Source organism: Lynx rufus, unplaced genomic scaffold (genome assembly GCF_022079265.1).
Source record: "Lynx rufus isolate CCGP_SWC_20201006 ecotype Redwood Valley unplaced genomic scaffold, mLynRuf1.p SCAF_27, whole genome shotgun sequence".
NCBI classification, from domain to species: Eukaryota; Metazoa; Chordata; class Mammalia; order Carnivora; family Felidae; genus Lynx; species Lynx rufus.
Window position 1 is genome coordinate 7,329,786 of NW_025814842.1, and position 18,893 is coordinate 7,348,678.

An 18,893-nucleotide genomic window follows, 5' to 3' on the forward strand; every position below is an offset into this window, starting at 1 on the left:
AAGACCTGGGTTGAAAATTTTCAGCCTGCCCACTGTCCCATTCCCTAATTTTGTGGAATAAGTACTTGAGCCAGATGTCAAAGTATATCTGACTATACTTACGGGCTCCTTTCTTTCCTTTGCTTAAGGAGAATCTATTGAATTTCTTCTCAGAAGGTGGAGGATCTGGCTGGCCTGGCTTGGATGTCTCTATCACAGAGGTCACTCCAGCTTCCTTAGTGGCTGAAATCTCTAGAATATGAGGTACCATTACCTTCTCTCTGAAAATAAGATTTTCTTTTTAATGAAAAGGCAAAAAGGAGCCATTTGTCATACCTTTGTTTGAAAAAACCCAAGGATAAAAGTCAGGAGTATAGAAAAATCCTAGGCTCTCCACAGCCTCCAGAGGCCATCTTATCCATCTATTTGCCTACTCTTCCCAGTTCAAACAGGTATCTGTCCTGAGCTGAGAGAAATCCATAGAGATACGAAAATGACTAGATAGACTTGGATCACCTGGGTGGCTGTCAGTTAAGTGTCTTACTTCACCTCAGGTCATGATCTCATGGCTTGTGGGATTGGGCGCCGCATCCAGCTCTGTGCTGACAGTTCAGAGCCTGGAGCCTGCTTCAGATTCTGTGTCTCCCTCTCCCTCTGCCCCTCCCCTGCTCACTCTCTCTCTTTCTCTCTCAAAAATAAAATAAAATATAAAGAAAATGACTAGATAACCATTTACCAATGCTAAATCTACCCTGTGATCAACTTGCCTCACTGGGATAAACTTACCCATCAGCATTATCATTATCAGTAGAGGAAGCAATTCCTGGTTCCTTGTCTAATTGGGTACGTCTTATGGGCTGGGCACAGGAAGTCTCTGAAAAATCAAGGCTAGATCCCATCTCTCCCAAAACAAAATACTATAAGCAGAGAAGCAATTAAAGAAAATAATGACTCCATTATTTCCAAACTGCAACCTTCCGTTAAAATGATGCCTAGAAGAGTCCATCTTTGGAGTTTTGTCTGATAATAGACCTTTAAGCCTTAAAATTCTCAGGAAAAACTACAAATCTGTATCTTTTGGCAAGTCTTTCCAGATTGATCCGCCTTGCTCCAGGATAGCCAAGTAATGTCAATTTTATTTTGTGTACATAAAAGAAATCTTACGTAATGTGTTTTAGACCATTTGTTCCTCAAACTTTCTCTTGGAATAGAAGTACACCTAAGAATAGCTGAAAACATCAGACTATTCTCCTTAGCCTCAGGACATATGGCAAAATCCTCAGGGTGTACACTGTAGAGTTCTTTATTCCAAAAATCAAATCCCTGAGCATATGTTAAAACAGTATTGGAAACAAATACACAAGGGTAGATGGAAACTAAGTTCTTCAAATCTAGTAAATACAATTTATCTTTTCTAAGTAGATTGTAAACATGTGAAAGTGAATTTAAGTTACACTTGAAAAAACTATCTGAGACTGTATTTATATTCTGAAGTCAACGTAATCTATTTCAACTTAATCTATTTTTCTAGAAGTCTGTACCTCATAAGGTAGTTTAGCTATAGTCCTGTTGATAGATGAAATATTTAAAAATATTTCAAAGCCATCTAATATTTCCTTACTTATAGGAAACTGAAGGGAAGGAGAAAAGCTGTCAATTTACTCTACCCCTTCAGATAACAGTTTGTCTAACTGAAACTCTTTTTCTCTCACTATAAGCCATACCCAAACACTCCTGGAGGGACTTCCGTAGCACAATCTGGACAATCTCCTCAAATTCTGCATTGGTGAGACTTAATTTTTCCTGCAGAGATAAGGGCAGAGAAGGAAAACCATTCATCTTTTCCCAGGTCTCCTCTCTGACCAGCCTTTAGATCAGCCAGTAAGTTCACAAGGCTGAGAGCATGAAGGTATTGTCCCTAAGGATTCTATAAACTCTGTCTCAGACTTCCTGGGAATAAAGGAGTCAAAGAAAAGGAAAATTTTATAAAGCCTCTGACCACATTTACTTTCACCTCCATTCCACCTCAATCCCTACCCACCTATTATTTCCAGCTAAAGGCTTTCTTCAAAACATTTTTCACCTCTTTAAGAAAATAGAACCCCCAAGAAAGGAATAAAAAAACTTAAAGTACAGGGTAAAGTTCCCCTACATGAAAAGACTGTCTAGACTGGATGTCTAGAAGAAACTGTCCCACTAGAACCCATCAATGAGACTGATACCTTTACTTTCTTCTCTGCTTTCTTGTCTTTAGCCTTTCCTTTTTTCTCCTGGCCACTGCTTGGACCATTTTCTGTGGTTGCTTTCTCCTCCTTCTTCTCTAACCTGTCCTTTGAGGAACTGATCCCCAGGGTCTCCTCCTTGGGTGAGTTAGGGCTATAGCACATCAGGCTATGCATTTTTTGTACAGGTGGGGCGAAGGTTTTCTTTGACCCCTTCCCATGTTCTGAAAGAAATTTGATCATCAAATGGATTTATGAAACATAGAGTCTAGCACAGAAAATGTCTGCACTGCCCATTGACTGGCCATATCAGAATTACCTGGAGAGAGCTTTTAACAAAATCAGATTACTAGGCCTCTCCTTTCCCACCCCACCCCACCCCTTAAATTCTAAACAAACAGTTGGGAGTGAGGCTGAGGAATCTGTCATTTTGCAAGGCCACCTAGATTATTCAGCCAAGTTTACAAACTACTGAGTAATTAAAAGGTGACAAATATAAACATACAGAAAGCTGAATTATTCAAATGTGAAACTTTAAAAATTTGTTCATTTAACTTTAAAGAAAATTTTACAGGAAATCAGGAAGTTGAAAGAAAAAAAAACTAGTGCAATGAAAATTACACTGATCCTCCCAGGTATAAACAGTATCTCTTTCTTCTGAACTTCCATAACATTTAATACTTCTCTGCTGGCATTTATCACATTCGAATTTGTATTATAGATATTTAAATGTCTTTTGTCTCCCTATGAGTTCATATATTTCTTGAGCTAGACTGCTTCTAAGTTGTATATATTTCACTCAAAGTTTCTAGAAAAGTAGTAACTTTAACAAAGTGTATACCAAATATATATAGACTGAGCTTCCCTTTGGTGGGAAGTGTATCTACATTACCAGGGACTGAGAAAGAAGGAAAAAATGAGGGAAATGTACAAAAAAATGAATCTCCCTCATCCTTGACTCACCTTCTTTACTCTGCAACGTTGCCATCATTTAGCTCAGAAGCTACACTTTCTTTGTGCCTCTGTTAGAAAAAAGAAATTAACTGCTGTGACTTTGATTGAACTTGATTTTAAACTTTCTTCTCTCTCTATCTTGTTGGGCTTAGGATCTTTACCTGGGACTGCTGTACTACATTTTCTGCCCTCTTGTACTTTTACCTCCTCAGCAGTGCCAATCACATGCCAGGGGATAATGAGAGTTACTGTTTTAAAGATTAGCAACATTCCTTCATGTTTTAAGTGCCTAGAGTCATGTCCAACGTAAGGTCGGCACTTGTCAGTAGTGGTAGTGGTGTGTTAAAAAAAATTCACTGAGTAAATGTTGAAGATCTTATTGGCTTCATTCAGTGATTCATGAATTGGGAAGCATCTGACCTAACAGATAGAAAGAACTCTGAGGAGCTGTACAAAATGAAAGACTTTTAGGGGCACCTGGGTGGCTCAGTCGGTTAAGCATCCAACTTCGGCTCAGGTCATGATCTCGTGGTTTGTGGGTTAGAGACCCATATTGGGTCCTGTGCTCACAGCTTAGAGCCTGGAGCCTGCTTCAGATTCTGTGTCTCCCTCTCTTTCTGCCCTTCCCCCGCTCATGCTCTGTCTCAAAAATAAACATTTAAAAAAAATTTTTTTTAATGAAAGAGTTTTTACAGGCAGAAGGGAGCTGGAACAAGGAAGTTACACTAGGCAAACAAGCAAATTACCTATTGCAAGTCTACTTTCCTACAGGAGATGATAGGGGTCTATTAGGCAGATTACCTAAATAGTGCTGATCAAGTGATTCCTGATTGACTATAAACCAAAATTCTATTTCTGGGAGAGCCAAAACTGTTTAGTCTTGGTTTGGTGACATGGGCTTAACATAACCAACTGAGTTTTGGGCCTGTTTTTAATAGATGGAAGTATAAAAAGTAGTAGTAGTAGTAGTAGCAGCAGCAGCAGCAGCAGTATGAACAGTCCTGAGAGTTAAAAAGTGAGAGTGTTCTTCAAAAGGATAAACTCATCTCACAAGGTTTTCCTAAATACTTAAAACACAAATAATCTGGCAATTCTCTGACCTAATTCAGAGGTCCCTATGCATAAAGAACCCCCTTTTTAACCCCCTTTTTAACATCACTATAATCTTTACTTAGATCTTCTAGTCCAATAAATTTTCCAATGTGCTATATTCTAGCAATCCCTATTCAAGGCTCAGAAATATTTGGTAACCAGCAGCCATCCCCAGAGAAGCTAGTCATAGGCATCTAATACTTTCCACTCTATATCCTGAAACTATCTATCTACTTGCAGATGTTCTATGCTACATCAGTATGCTTCATTATCACCATCAAAATCGTGACTAATAATAATAGGTGACACTTACTGAGCATCAACCATATTCTTTATCCTTTACATATGTCATCTCACTTAATTCTCCCAGTAAATCTATGAGATAGGTACTTTTTTACACTTGGAGAAATTTAGGCTTAGAGGGACTTAGAGATAATAGGTAACTGATAAATAGTAATTCAGGATTTGAACCCTCCTGATTTTATTTTTTTTTTAATTTTTTTAACGTTTATTTATTTTTGAGACAGAGAGAGACAGAGCATGAAGGGGGAGGGTCAGAGAGGGAGACATAGAATCCGAAGCAGGCTCCAGACTCTGAGCTGTCAGCACAGAGTCTGATGCGGGGCTTGAACCCACGAACCGTAAGATCATGACCTGAGCCGAAGTCAGACGCTTAACAGACTGAACCACCCAGGCGCCCCTGAACCCTCCTGATTTTAAAGTTTACGCTATTAACTATGGTATGCTATATCCCAAGAGTCTAATTCAGTGCTTCACAACCATTTTGATATTATAGCACATGTGGAAAGCACACATTAAAATTACACATTGAAATACACAGAAAATTCTGTTTCCAGATACCTTGGATTTAAGGACCAGGCCTTTCACAGTGATAGACAACTGAGGGTTGGGAATGGGGAGACATCTAGTCACACAAAAGGCTGAAGAGATTTGTCTCCACACAGTTATGAGCCATTCGTGGCCCAGCAGAGTGCCAAGATTCCTCTTGTGAAGTTGCAATTATTTATACATTTTTTTCCAGTTTACACTTCCACTATTGATACTATTTCTACTAATTAGAAGAAAAATATGTTTGTTTTATCAGCTTAAACTTCTTATAACTCTTCTACCCAGTTTTCTTTAGGCTTAAAGCATATAAGCCATTCTTATTTTTATAACAATTATAACAAGCATTGTACCTCTGGGAGGGTCCGCAGAGGTCATAAAATGCCAGCTCACCTTTTTACAGATCAAAAAAATAGGCAAAAAGCAGTTAAGTGATTTTCCCAAAGCCTCAGTGTTAATAAATGGTAGAGACAGGATGAACCCAGACTTTTGCCTCTAAATTCTACTAATAACACATCTATTCTTCTCAATGATCTTATTTCTGGCTGTTGGTTTTGAGTAATTTGAAGGCCCTGGACCTGAAACTCAGTCTTCCATCTCTATCATCTCCCATTATAAACAGACACAAAAGTAGCATAAAATGGATCTTATATATGAGATATCTATCTATCTATCTATCTATCCATCTACGTCCCTTTAAAGGTGAAAAATTTAAGACCTTCAAATGACCAAATTATAGTGAACATTTGGTTGCTCAGGGTATAGAGTTCCTCTCTCTAGATCCCAAGGTGAATTCAAAAGGTACTGGGGGCTTGACTTAGTGTGTCCACAGCATGGCTAAATGTATTTTCAAACTATCTTTTGATATTTTTTTGTTCCTTGTCTTCTATAAATGTGAATAATTCAGATGTGCTGTTCTGCAGCAACTACCTTTCCTATATATTGAGGGCAACATATTTTTTTCACTGTTTCCATCTTAACTCATCACCACCAACCCCCTAAGTCTATTTACTCTAGGAAAAAAGGCAAGTGGGATATTGAGGGAGAAACACTGCAGCAAATTGGTATTCTTTCTGATAATTCTAAATAGAAGCTAAAAACTGAATACAGTTAGGCTGAAAATGAATATTAATTTGATCAAAAATGGCAAATACATTTTCTTCCAGACTCCAGAATTCTAAAAAAGATCATGAGAAGTCCCTATGAAGGTAATATAAATTACAAGATGAGCTATACTAAAAGGGGAAAAGCAAAATGAAAATTAGTGTATTTGAAATGACAAAATTTGATTTTTTTTAATGTATATCTACCTAATATGCTTAAACTTATCCACAAACTATCTATGGAAGAATACACAAGACACTAACCTCTAGGGAGTAGAACTGGGTGGCTGGGGGTGCTTTTTAATACACCCCTTTCTATATCTCTAGCATTTTGTAACATGCCTATATTACCACTTCAAGAGTGATTTTTTTTAAATTCCAAATTCCTTAGAGTGTTTTGATCCACCTAAAAATGCAAAAATTTTCCAGTATTTAGGTTCAAATCATTATCTAAACCTATACTGACCTCTCTAGGCCAAAGTGTGTTACTGGAGCTCCAGCCAACTGGATAAAATCATGGATCCTTAACAAAATAAAGTAAATCTATAAGCAGTGATACATAATAGTTCCCCTTAATCTAGAGTGGAGGATGTGATGAAGAACATTACTTTTAAAGAAAATCTCTAACCTGTTTAATAGAGAAAGAAAAGCCAGGAGTCACTCACTTTATGACAACTCAAGTCTCTGGTCCTCTGTTCCAGATGAATTTTCTCCTTCCACATGAGGAATATTAAAACAAAGCACAAAGAGAGAGAGAGAGATTTTTAAAACCAGACAGTTAATAAGCACACAAAATACCACCAACTTTCATTCTGACTAGCTACTAAATAACTGGGGGCTCTAGAACATTTGAGGGGTTTTGTTTTTGTTTTTACTTCAAACGAAACAGAGAGGGAGAAAATTCAACAAAGTTTTAAGTATGAAAGTAAAAGAAAGTTCCATAAGTCAGATCCGCCACTCAACAGAAGAAAGGAGGATGAATAAGAACAGAAAAAGAACTTAGAAATAATGAATGAAGGGAACCAAGGTAAGGCGAATGAGGTGTTCCAAAAAAGAGTAAGTTTTCTTTCGCTTAGAACATCAGTGATTTTAAGTTGAAATCATCTCCTTCAGCAGTTTTCATAGTGTGATCCAAAGACCCCTGGGGGCCCCCTCCCTGTTCCAACTGCTTATCTGTATTAGGCTGGATTTTCTCATACATTTCAACCAAAACAAGATATCATAACAGACTGAAATCAGAAACAGATGAAAATCCAGCTGTCTTCTATTAGCCAGACATGAAAGAGACTTGCAAAACTGTAAAACACCACCATTCTTTGCACTAAATTTTCTTTCATTTAGGAAAAATATGTTTTCCATAAAGTTATTTAGGTCAACATATCATTATCATTTACTATTAATTATAACTTATGATTTTAAAATTAATAATTTAAAATTTTCCCCGTTTATTCTAATATGTTAATATCAACATAAATAAAAGATACATAGCTATTAACCAATCTTTGGAGTCCTTTGTAACTTTTAAGAACACAAGAGGGTTCCGAGACCAATAAGCTTGAGAACTGATCTAGCTAAACAACAATTCAGTCTTGTCAATATTTTTCCAAAACCATTAATCCCCCTCCCCCCACTTAGAATGTGTTCACAAATTTCTCTTAACTACCCAGTTATTCCCTCTTTATATTGTTCCTGGACTCCTTGGTTGAAGAGAATAAAAGCAAACCTGTTAGAATTGTCCTCAGACACACAGTCCACACAGACTCCATGAACCTAGAAAAGTATATTTAAAATCTCCTTTATGTTTGGGCGCCTGGGTGGCTTAGTCAGTTAGGCTTCCAACTCTAGTTCATGATCTTGAGGTTCATGGGTTTTGAGCCCTGCCTCAGGCTTGTTGCTGACAGCTTGGAACCTGGAGCCTGCTTCAGATTCTGTGTCTCTGTCTCTCTCTGCCCTTCCCCCACTCATGCTCTGTCTCTCTCAAAAACAAACATAAAAATTTTTTTTTAAATCTCCTTTATGCTGAGTCTGATTTCCTTTTGGCATTAATGTCTAATGGCACGTGGACCCCTGCTTACTTTCATGCCACCATTAAGGGTCTCATACTCTTCTTATCAACTGAGCTAGTCAGGCAACTCATGCCACCATTAAGAACCATAGAGTTTATTTCCTTCCCCCGCCTTTCCTTTTTTTTCTTCCTCAGCAAGCACGATTTCACAAGAGTGTAAAAACAGGATTCCAGCTACTTTCACTACCCATACCTAACATAACAAGATATTTACTGAACTACCTGAACTAAACCTTGTACAGATCCTATCAATAAATTAATGGGGGAGTGGGGGGGGGGTGCCTGGGTCGCTCAGTCAGTTAAGCCCCCCTCTCTAGATTTCGGCTTAGGTCATGACCTCACAGCTCATGAGATTCAAACACCCTCCACCCCACCTCCCCATCCTCACCTCAAGCCTGCTTGGGATTCTCTCTCCCTCTCTGCCCCTCCCCCACACGTGCGCCCACGCATGCCCTCTCTCAAAATAAATAAGCTCTTTAAAAAATAAATTCATGGTGAACTAAAGCTTATTAGTTCAAAGGGCAAGGAAGCACAAAGATATGGCCACTAAGCACCAAAACACAGGCTTTCTTTCCTGAGTGCTGATATTCTAAACCTTGCTGTCTGCCGACGGCAACACTTCCACAGGTGCCCCTTACCCACCTCACATCCGCCTTTGTGTGTTGTTTTCACATTCCCAGGAACCCCTAAATCCCCGCTCCATCTCCCCTCACATGGGTGCCAAGGTCTGAAACTCTAACTCCGCCTTTCAAACCTGCGGTTAGAACTCTTGGTGATCCCCATTTTCCCTCTTTTCTCTCACCAATTCTCTCTTAAGGGCAGCAATTAATATCGGAGTTACCAGAGTCAAAAGTCCTTGATTCCCCTCAATGGGTAAAACAGTACCTTTCCAGCTTCTCTTCCACCTCAAGAACACCCCGCCCCAGGAGATTATTTCCCTCAGCTTCCCGCCTGAGCCCGCACCCCCACCCCTGAAGGAAGCACCAGAATCCTCATTCCCGCTCACTCCGTCCTTGCCCTCCAGGATATTGGATTACTTTTGTTTGTTGAGGGTAGGTTTGCGGGCGGGGGGGTGGAGATTCTAAGGAGGGGTAAGAGTTCGTTGTCGCCCTCAAGAGAAAACTTCTCCTCAGGAGACAGAGGGCTAGCAGAGCCCAGCCCTTTCATCTACAACCAGAGAAGAGCCAGCTACCTTCTGGAGCAAGGAGGGCCTAAAGACGAGGAGCAGAGTGAGCCACTGCAGCAGTTCTGCAAGCCCCCCAACCTCGGCTCAGTTTTCCCGCCAACAAGGAAAGGCGCGAGGCCACGCACGAGCACCGTTCCCACCCCAGGGGAGTGGTCCGGGGACTGAAGCGCAAGCGCAGCTGAAGCTGCTTCTGCGTTTGCGCAGCTGTCATTTCCGCCATCTTCCAACCAAATGACACGTAAAACTACAAATCCCATAATCCTCGATGGCCTCACTTTCTTAGGCGACAGGAGCAGCGCCTGATCGTTCGTGAAGCACATCTTCCGTTTACTAACTTTTCCGTCTGTCCCATACTGCCTTTTCCTTCCTCCTTTCGTTTCTTGATTCCTAATCTAACTTTTAGTTTCCTCCACGCCCTATATTGATATTTTAGTTGAGACTATCCGCAAGCCCACTCTCGCCTCTCCCGCCTTCTCTGCCACCAGGACCCGCTCCCTAAGCCCTGGCGGCAGGGAGAACGCGCAACCTGTGGAAAGGGCGCCGAATAGCTTCTTCCCCATTGGCCGAGGCAGGGGGCCCAAAGCAGACCAACCCTCTTCCCCGCCCACACTCGTTTTTATATAAGGCTGCACGAAGACACCGTGTGCTTGGGAAGGCCTGCGTGCGAGGTGGCGGTGATAGTAGGGGGTGTACTGCTATTGGTGGCCGTGGTGGGCGTCGGGTCGCAGTCCGAGGGCTGGGGGGATCGCACACAGGCGTTGGGTGGTGGGAGGGGGTGTTGGTGCCAGGGCTGTAAGTGTGGAGGCGAAAAGGAGGGCGTGGTGTCCTCAGGTGATCGCGATTGGGGAAAGGCGGAGGAGCGAGAGAACGACTCGGCCGTTTCGGGGGAAGAGGAAGTTGGACAACATCGGCTGTTTTAGTGCCTTTTTTTTTTTTTTTTTTCAGTTCAGCAGAGAATATTTCTCAGGGGGGTGAGTTACAATGACTTATTGTATTTCGCTGAGGACAGTTTGTAGGAAAGCCGTCTGTACGCTCCTCTCCTTCTCTTCCTCTACTTTTAGGTTTACCCCTCCGTTCCCTCGGAAGCCTTTCTAAGTAGGTAGGCGGGGGTGGGGGTGGGGGGGGGACCAAATATGAATAATTCATGAGGTCCGCCCCGCTCTTTTGGCCACGCCCCTTCGGATCGTGCTGACGCGCTTGCGTGAACCAAATCTGAGGAAGCGACGTAACAGTTCCCGCCTCTAAGGGTGGAGGGCGGGGTGTCATCTCCAGCACGTGCTGTTTCTACCCGCGCAAGCCCAAAGGGTGTGCGCAGGCGCTGCCCGCCAGGGGGAGGAAGGAGGCGGGGTAGGGAGGTTGCTGGGTTTAGAGCCGGGCGGAGACCGCTGAGACTCATTCCTCAGGAACAAGGGTCGGGTGTCAAGGAGACCTTTTCACACCAGCTCCCCGTCCCCCGCCTACGGTGGGTGGGATCGCGCGGCAGAGACAAAGGATATCAGTAGGGACGGACATAGCTGCGAAGGGAAGTAGGGTGTCAATTTGGGGTGGTGGGCTTTGGGGAGGGCTGAGGGGCTATATTTAAACTCCCAGAGCCGTTAAGTTGGTTCGTACTCTGATGCGCGCGCAACCAGGGTGGTGGCGGAGTGCGCATGCGTGGTTCAGGGGCAAGAGGAACGCGCTCTAGCAGTGCGCGCTCGCGGCGAAGCGGTAGTGGTAGAGGAGAAAGAGCTCGGCGCACGCGCGGTTGACTCCTCGAGTTGTTCGGTTCTCGCGGGCATCTTGTTTTGGTCTCGCGGGCGAGTGGGGCGCGCTTCGGGGGAGGCGCGAGACCAGGCGAGAAGAGCAGAGCTGCGCGCGCACTCGGGGAAGGCGGGGGGAAGAGAGCGGGCTCTAGGGAGGGGGTTAAGCCCCCTAGTCCCCTCTTCGTTGCCCTCGCCTGGGACGGAATAAGGGGAGGAAATGATCGAGATGGCGGCGGAGAAGGAGCCGTTTCTGGTGCCGGCCCCGCCGCCGCCGCCGCTCAAAGATGAGTCGGGCGGAGGGGGCGGCCCCACGGTGCAACCGCACCGAGAGGCCGCCTCCGGGGAGCTCTGCGGCGGGACGCAGCGTGGGCCGGGCTCGCGCGCTCATTCGGCGGGGGCCCCGGCTTCTGGGGCTGGCAAGGAGAGTCCTGGGGCTACATCCACTCGGGGAGGCCACTCGCAGCAGCATCGAGGGGACAGCCCCCAGGCGCAGTCGCACGGGGAGGCCCGCTTGTCCGATCCCCACGGGCGAGCCGCTCCCCCTGACGTCGGGGAGGAGCGACGGGGAGGGGGCGGAACAGAACTGGGTCCCCCTGCCCCTCCTCGGCCCCGTAATGGCTATCAGCCCCACCGGCCCCCTGGGGGAGGTGGGGGCAAAAGGAGAAATAGTTGTAATGTAGGAGGGGGTGGTGGAGGCTTCAAACATCCAGCCTTCAAGAGGCGCAGGCGGGTTAATTCGGACTGTGATTCTGTGTTACCCTCCAACTTTCTCCTGGGAGGCAATATCTTTGATCCACTGAACCTGAATAGTCTCCTGGATGAGGAAGTGAGCCGCGCACTCAATGCAGAGACCCCTAAGTCATCTCCACTTCCGGCCAAAGGGCGAGATCCAGTGGAGATCCTCATCCCCAAAGATATTACTGACCCGCTCAGTCTCAATACTTGCACTGATGAGGCCCAGGTAGTACTTGCATCGCCACTCAAGACTGGTCGGAAGCGGCATAGACACCGGGGACAGCACCACCAGCAGCAGCAGGCATCTGGAGGGAATGATAGCCACTCTGTACTTCCCACAGCCCCCCTCACTCCCTCACTCCATGGGGAGGGCGCCACACAGCAGCAGCGGCATAGGGGCCAGAACCGGGATGCCCCCCAGCCCTATGAACTCAACACAGCCATCAACTGCAGGGATGAGGTCGTGTCTCCCCTTCCATCTGCCCTACAGGGTCCCTCAGGCTCCCTTTCAGCCCCTCCAGCTGCCTCAGTTACCTCTGCACCCCCGTCTTCCTCCTCACGACATCGCAAACGTCGCAGGACTTCCAGCAAGTCAGAGGCAGGGGCCAGGGGTGGAGGCCAGGTTCCCAAGGAAAAGGGCCGGGGGAGTGGGGGAGGCCGCCACCACCACCACCTCTACCCACTACCTGCAGCAATCTTCAAAAAGCAACAGTGCAAGTTCCAGTATGGGAATTATTGCAAGTACTATGGTTACCGCAATCCTTCCTGTGAGGATGGGCGCCTGCGAGTGTTGAAGCCTGAGTGGTTTCGGGGTCGGGACGTCCTAGATCTGGGCTGCAATGTGGGCCACCTGACCCTGAGCATTGCCTGTAAGTGGGGCCCATCCCTCATGGTGGGCCTGGATATCGATTCCCGGCTCATCCACTCTGCCCGCCAAAACATCCGACACTACCTGTCAGAGGAGCTGCGTCTGCCACCCCAGACTTCTGAGGGGGACCCAGGGTCAGAGAGTGAGGAAGGGACCACAACCGTCCGAAAGAGAAGCTGCTTCCCAGCCTCACTGACAGCTAGCCGGGGTCCCATTGCTGCACCCCAAGTGCCCTTGGATGGAGCAGACACATCAGTCTTCCCCAACAATGTTGTCTTCGTCACGGTAAGGGGGTCTGAAGGCTCTTGGGATAGGGGCCAGGTGTGAAGATGAGATTAAATAGGAACAAAACAGAGGAAAGTTATGACCCAGAGGGATTTCTGCATGCACTCCTTGCTGGGAGAACCAGATCAAGAGAGGGGTCTGAATCTGTGACTGCCTCTGCTGAGTGGCACTTTCCTATAATCTGGAAAGCTGGGGGCTCTACCTGGGCTCCTTTGTCATGACTGCTGGCCCCAAGATGGGGTCTGACTCCTTTTGCCCTGCTCCCGGCCTGGCCTGTAATCCAGACCGAAAGTTTGCTCTCCAACCCACTGAATGAAGGTGCATGAAGGGATAGGTGTCAGACATGGAATGTCTTGGGGTGGGAGGAGGAGGAGGGTAGTGGCTGACTAATATTTTGAGAGGGACTTAGATCCAGATTTGGTTGAAGAGTGTTGGTGATCAGGACCCGAAGTGTCTTGGCCTTAGATCATCTCATGTTGACCCTAGATGGTGGAATGGGGAAGAGTCAAAGTCCTCTGCAGGAGGAGGGGGGTATTGTGTCTTCAGTGTCTGTCTCCTGACTGCACATAGCTCTCCATAAAACATTCCAGTTAGGCCGTCTGCAGGAACAGTTGGCAATGTGTTGGGTTAAGCCTGCAAGAATGGACTTTGCAGAGGGTGTTGATGAGCTTATCATCTAGAAAAGGTTTCCTAAAGGATGGGGCTCTTCACTTCTCTCAGAGAAAGGAAACAGGCCTGGAACTCTGCCAGCTTCAACTACCGGGAAGGAACTACAGGTTCCCTTTCAAACCTGAGTTAGGTCCTTTTGCAATGTTGAGTCACTCAGCTGACTTGAGTGGTCTCCCAGATCAATGTTTGTGGGGTGGGAATAAGTACTGGATGGAGTCTCCAGAGAACCTGTGTTTTTTCTGTGAAGTTTCACACCAGTTTTGGAGACCTTGTGGGTAATTTGCTCAGTTTAAAATTATTCAGGCTCCTTTTTTATGTTTGGCTTACCACCAACAGAAAAGGGCAGGAGGGTGGAAAGCAAGAAAATGAGACTTGGGGCCCCCAAGCTGGCTCAGTCGATACAGCATGGGACTCTTGGTCTCCAGGTTGTGAGTTCAAGCCCCATGTTGGATGTGAAGCCTACCTAAAGTTAAAGGAAAAAAAAAAAACAAACTTGGGGAGGGGGGCGGTGCCTGGGTGGCTCAGTCAGTTAAAGTCTGACTCTGGAATTTGGCTCAGGTCGTGATCTCACAGTTTGTGAGTTCAAGCCCCGTGTTGGGCTCTGTGCTGGCAGTGCAGAACCTGCTTGTGATTCTCTCTCTCCCTCTCTCTCTCTGCCCCTCCCTGCTCGCTCTCTCCCTCCCTTTCTCTCTCAAAATAAATAAACTTTACAAAAAGAAAAAAAGAAAATGAGACTCAAAGAGGGCACCATTTGGGAGTTAGTCTCACAAGTGTCAGAGAAGATTGTGGCCAAGGGCTAAGGTGAGGCTGTAGGACTTTCTGTCTTAGAGGCTACAGGGTGGGTTGTGTGGGGGCAGTGGTTCTTTTATTGCCTCTGTTGACCTTGCTCCCAATTCTTGCCCTCAGGGTAACTATGTCCTGGATCGAGATGAGCTGGTGGAGGCCCAAACACCCGAGTATGATGTTGTGCTCTGCCTCAGCCTCACCAAGTGGGTGCACCTGAATTGGGGAGATGAGGGGCTAAAGCGCATGTTTCGCAGGATCTACCGGCATCTACGTCCTGGGGGCATCCTGGTCTTAGAACCCCAACCTTGGTCATCTTATGGCAAGAGAAAGACTCTCTCGGTGAGTTGGGATTTTGGTGGAAATTGGGATATCCTTCCTTTAGTTGAGACAAGAAAGGCCTCAAGGAAGCAGAAAGAGAAGTACTTTCTGAACAAGGTGAATAGGCCCCCTGGGTGGGCATCATTCCACGCCAGGGAAAAGCCAGCAAACTGAAGTGGTCCCCTGCCCTTCTCCCTAGGAAACAATCTATAAGAACTACTATCGAATCCAGCTGAGGCCAGAGCAGTTCACTTCCTACCTGACCTCCCCAGAGGTGGGCTTCTCCAGCTATGAGCTTGTGGCTACACCCCACAACACCTCCAGAGGTAAGGTTGGCTGATTTGGTGAGAATGGGGAGGGATGTCGAGGCTGGCCCTGAAAGAAAGCTACAGACCCTGTTGAGTCTTGAAGTCCTGCCAACCCCTACTAATTGCATACTCTCTCCTCAGGCTTCCAGCGTTCTGTGTACCTGTTCCACAAGGCCCGTTCCCCCAGCCACTAAGTGGCCCCCTGAACAGAAAGTGTGAAGAAGCTACCCACTGCTCTTAAGGACCTGGGGGAAAAGGAAAGTACCCCAAGGTCTTTCCTTTTTGGCTCCAAAAATCGTTTCCTTTCTCGGATCTACAAAGAAAGCTTCTCCTATGTTGCTGCCCCAGCCTCCTCCCTCCACCTCTGCAGCAAGCCCATCCGTGCTGGAGTTACTGACATCTTCCTCTCCACCCTTCCCCACCACCCCCCAGCTTACTGGGCTGGATGGCATGGACTGTTTGCTGACCTGTTCTCCTCGGGTATGGGAGGTGGGGGGTATCAAGTTCTCTAGCCTCTTCCTTCTGTTCTCCAAAGGAGATTCCCATTTGTCCTCAGCCCTTGTCCCTAGCTGCGTTTCAGTGGACCACAGATAGATGGACTGAGGGTTAAGAGGGGGAAGTTTGGCAGGGAAGCATGCAGGTACTGTGAAAATCGTTCCCTCTGCTGACCCCCATTGGGAGAGGGGGTTGGGTCTGGAATGTAAGAACAGCACAATAAATTGATGTTCAGGGCAGTGGCCCCCATGCTGGTTTCTGGCACTTTCTAGTTGGTGGGGAAGGGATGGTGCTTCCCAGTAGAACCTGTGCTTCCTCTGCCCAAATAGAGTCTCAAGGAAGAGGACAGAGTTTTCAGTGAGTGTTGAATGCTAGTGACATCCACACACAGAACTCTAGTCTGGAAGAAGGGGTATAATGTGAATTCTTAAGTGGAAATTGAGAAAAGAGGCCATCTCCCCTCCCCAAAAAATCTCATTGACAAAAATTATTTTGTGGGAGCTTTGGACAGAGGCAAATTTACAACTTAGGAAAAATGAACAGTGGAGTTGAAGTAGAACTAGAAAAAAGGCAGTATGGACCAGACTGCCCACCTGCTCCAGGATTACCCACCCACCTGTTTCGTAATGTGCAACTAGATGAATAGGCAATTTAACATGAAGCTCTTAGCAGCTTGTCAAGCTGTTTCTGGAACTTGGAATATTCATTCAACAACTATTGAGCTCTCGTGGATGTGGTGAAACTAGCTGAGAAGGCTCTAAGAGGTCGAAGCAAGGAATTAATTTAAATAACTGGGTGTGAATGGCTAGTTGCCTTGCAGGCTCCTTGAGCCTTTAGGGAAGAAGGCCTCCCTAAAGGGTTACAGACTGAGACCCACATGTTAAAGTGACCCGAAATAAGCGCAAAGGAACAAATGCAGTGTCTGTGACTGAAGGGGGTGGGGAGGGTGGGACAGTGTTAACTTGCTAGCACTACCAAGTTCCTAAAAGACCAAAAACTTGACTTCCAGACAGCTTCCAACCTGAGGCTTGACCTCATTTTAAGGCTCCCAAGAAGAGTCCCATTTGTTAGCAAAGCCACTTTATTCTGAAAAAGTTTTTAACACAAATATACGAACTAGCAATCCCGGGAGCCTTCACGTCTACGCTTCCCATCGCCTCAGTGTCCGGTGCATGAGGAAGGTATCTTCTGAAGGGCGGGGCCGGAGTTGGAGACGCAGAGGAGGCAGACCGTCCACGGTCAGGTGTGGAGACTCATAAAATAATGTTTCTGGGTCACAAAGGATGGTCCTGTCTGGCCCTGGCCCAGGTGGCTCCTGTTGGGAATTGGGAGCCCAAAGTGAGGTTACACTCGGGAAGGGGAGGAGGGCACAAGGCCGAAACTCAAGCCCAGGTCCCTCACCTTTGGGGGCGGGGCTCGGGCCTGCGGTGGTAGGAGCGCCAGTTTCTCCCTCAGCGCCGCGTTCAGAACCTGTTCCTCCGGCACCTGCAGGCTCACCAGGTCTCGGAAGAGCCGCTTGGAGCGCGGCACGTTCAGCCCTGAGACCGCAGGGGGAGCGGAGGTGAGCGGCGCCTCTCAACCCCACTCCCGCGCCCCGTCGGCCATCTCTCTCTCACCCTCGGCCACGCTCTCCTCCAGGCCGCAGCGGGTCTGGAACGACTTTCTCAGCTGTTCCTCCACGGCCTTCGCGGCATCGAACTGGCCCTCGGCTGCAGCCCGCGCGGCCTGCAACTCGAGACTCAATGCCAGGCTGCTCTGCTGCGCGGGTGCCCCCAGGTCCTGCGGCGCCGAGAGCTTCTCGCTGGGTGCGGCGGCGGCCAGCAGCGGCTCGGACCGCACAGGGGAGAGCGGTGCCAAGCGAAAGCGTACCTGGGAGCAGAGAGTGGGGCGGTGAAGAGGTGGGGGCGGGCTCGTCTGCGGGCTGGCGGGCAGGCCTTCCCCCAGCTCACCTGCCGCCCCTTGCGGGCCCCGCCCCGCCGGTCCGCCCGCCCCTTCCGCCGCCCAGGGCTGTAGGTCGGACGTTCGGGGGTCTCGGACCGCGGGCTCAGGCTCAGGCTCAAGTCCAGGCCAGGCTCGGGAACTGGGGCTCTGGGCTCCGGGGCGCGCGGTTCCGGGGGTGGCCCTGGGGCCGCCACGGCCTCCTCCCCTTCGACCAATTCCAGCCCTGGCTCCTCACAGCCCATCATCTTGGTCTGGCTACCAGAGTGCAAGGTCTCTGGAGGCCAGGGGGTCACAGAACACAAACTCACCGCCCCCTCTCCCCCGCCCCTCCCCTTCCAGACGCCGCTACCGGAAACCGCTTGCCCCTACCCAAACAGGGCGGAAAGACCAGCCCCTGCCCCACCCCATCGGCGCTTCTAAGCGTCATTTCCGTTACTCCCCTCCCTGTCTCCCCGAGGGCTTCCGCCCACAAAACCTCGGCCCCACCCCTAAGCCAAAGTTTCAGAACTGGAGCCCGTGGCGGCCCTACGGGTCCTCACGAGGACCATTTCTTCTTTGGAAACCTGGATGTGGCGTCTTTTTCCTGCAGTCTTGATCTGACTTCTGCTCGAAGCCGGAGTGTGCGTGTGTCAAGTCTTTTATGCCAAATGGGACAGCTTTAACTGAACGGTCAGGCGCCCCCACGTCGGCCCTCCCTACTCGGTGCCTTCACAGCATCTCCGTGTGTTTCGTCGCCTGCCAACTGCGACGGGAGCTTCCCAGTATGAGTGAGGGAGAAGCTCTCTGACCCCCCAGACCCGACTTCTTCCCGGGACTCTGGGCGTTCATGGTTGCCTCGGCAAGAACTGCCTCGTTCAGCCTTGCAGCCGTTTGTGACTTTTTCCCCTTCGAGGGCTCTCTAAAATATTCGTCTCTTTAAAATTGGTGTCTGTTTGGGGCGCCTGGGTGGCGCAGTCGGTTAAGCGTCCGACTTCAGCCAGGTCACGATCTCGCGGTGTGTGAGTTCGAGCCCCGCGTCAGGCTCTGGGCTGATGGCTCAGAGCCTGGAGCCTGTTTCCGATTCTGTGTCTCCCTCTCTCTCTGCCCCTCCCCTGTTCATGCTCTGTCTCTCTCTGTCCCAAAAATAAATAAACGTTGAAAAAAAAAATTTAAAATTGGTGTCTGTAGGGGCGCGACCCACTCTTGATTTCGACCCAGGTCATGATCCCACGGTTGTGGGATCCAGCAGGGGTGGGGCTCTCCGCTGAGTGTGGAGCTGCTTGAGATTCTCTCTCTCCCTCTGCCCCTCTCCCCTCCTCG

General features: G+C 47.8%; 3 protein-coding genes across 4 annotated transcripts in view; 1 reads left to right on the top strand and 2 right to left on the bottom strand.

The window, feature by feature from the left end:
• ZCWPW1 (zinc finger CW-type and PWWP domain containing 1) overlaps positions 1-9,606 on the bottom strand; it is a 30,923-nt gene extending 21,317 nt beyond the window's left edge. The window contains exons 1-7 of one of the 2 annotated variants that reach the window (XM_047089579.1): positions 9,454-9,606; positions 6,862-6,909; positions 3,165-3,223; positions 2,202-2,425; positions 1,704-1,782; positions 766-853; positions 103-260 (exon numbers count right to left, since the gene is read on the bottom strand). In XM_047089579.1, the coding sequence (XP_046945535.1) occupies positions 103-260; positions 766-853; positions 1,704-1,782; positions 2,202-2,425; positions 3,165-3,192 (577 nt within the window). In that variant the 5' untranslated portion in view covers positions 3,193-3,223; positions 6,862-6,909; positions 9,454-9,606. The remainder of the gene's footprint in view (positions 1-102; positions 261-765; positions 854-1,703; positions 1,783-2,201; positions 2,426-3,164; positions 3,224-6,861; positions 6,910-9,453) is intronic. The other variant, XM_047089578.1, reaches the window with a different exon arrangement.
• A 568-nt stretch (positions 9,607-10,174) lies between these two features.
• MEPCE (methylphosphate capping enzyme) lies at positions 10,175-15,902 on the top strand. Its single transcript, XM_047089570.1, has 4 exons — positions 10,175-13,077; positions 14,653-14,871; positions 15,050-15,176; positions 15,300-15,902. Exons 1-4 carry the CDS (start codon positions 11,407-11,409, stop codon positions 15,350-15,352), a joined length of 2,070 nt encoding a protein of 689 aa, XP_046945526.1. The 5' UTR covers positions 10,175-11,406; the 3' UTR covers positions 15,353-15,902.
• An 814-nt stretch (positions 15,903-16,716) lies between these two features.
• PPP1R35 (protein phosphatase 1 regulatory subunit 35) lies at positions 16,717-17,916 on the bottom strand. Its single transcript, XM_047089608.1, has 4 exons — positions 17,603-17,916; positions 17,270-17,522; positions 17,055-17,191; positions 16,717-16,968 (listed from the first exon to the last, which is right to left on the bottom strand). Exons 1-4 carry the CDS (start codon positions 17,837-17,839, stop codon positions 16,795-16,797), a joined length of 801 nt encoding a protein of 266 aa, XP_046945564.1. The 5' UTR covers positions 17,840-17,916; the 3' UTR covers positions 16,717-16,794.
• Positions 17,917-18,893: the final 977 nt, after the last annotated feature.

Bases quoted from the DNA above. Each gene is read 5' to 3' on its own strand.
- MEPCE (XM_047089570.1), top strand. From the start codon at position 11,407: ATGATCGAGATGGCGGCGGAGAAGGAGCCGTTTCTGGTGCCGGCCCCG. The intron at 14,872-15,049 runs GTGAGTTGGGAT...CCTTCTCCCTAG, and splicing joins GCAAGAGAAAGACTCTCTCG to GAAACAATCTATAAGAACTA. The intron at 15,177-15,299 runs GTAAGGTTGGCT...CTCTCTCCTCAG, and splicing joins ACCCCACAACACCTCCAGAG to GCTTCCAGCGTTCTGTGTAC.
- PPP1R35 (XM_047089608.1), bottom strand. From the start codon at position 17,839: ATGATGGGCTGTGAGGAGCCAGGGCTGGAATTGGTCGAAGGGGAGGAG. The intron at 17,192-17,269 runs GTGAGAGAGAGA...CTGCGGTCTCAG, and splicing joins GGAGGAGAGCGTGGCCGAGG to GGCTGAACGTGCCGCGCTCC. The intron at 16,969-17,054 runs GTGAGGGACCTG...AATTCCCAACAG, and splicing joins CCCGAGCCCCGCCCCCAAAG to GAGCCACCTGGGCCAGGGCC.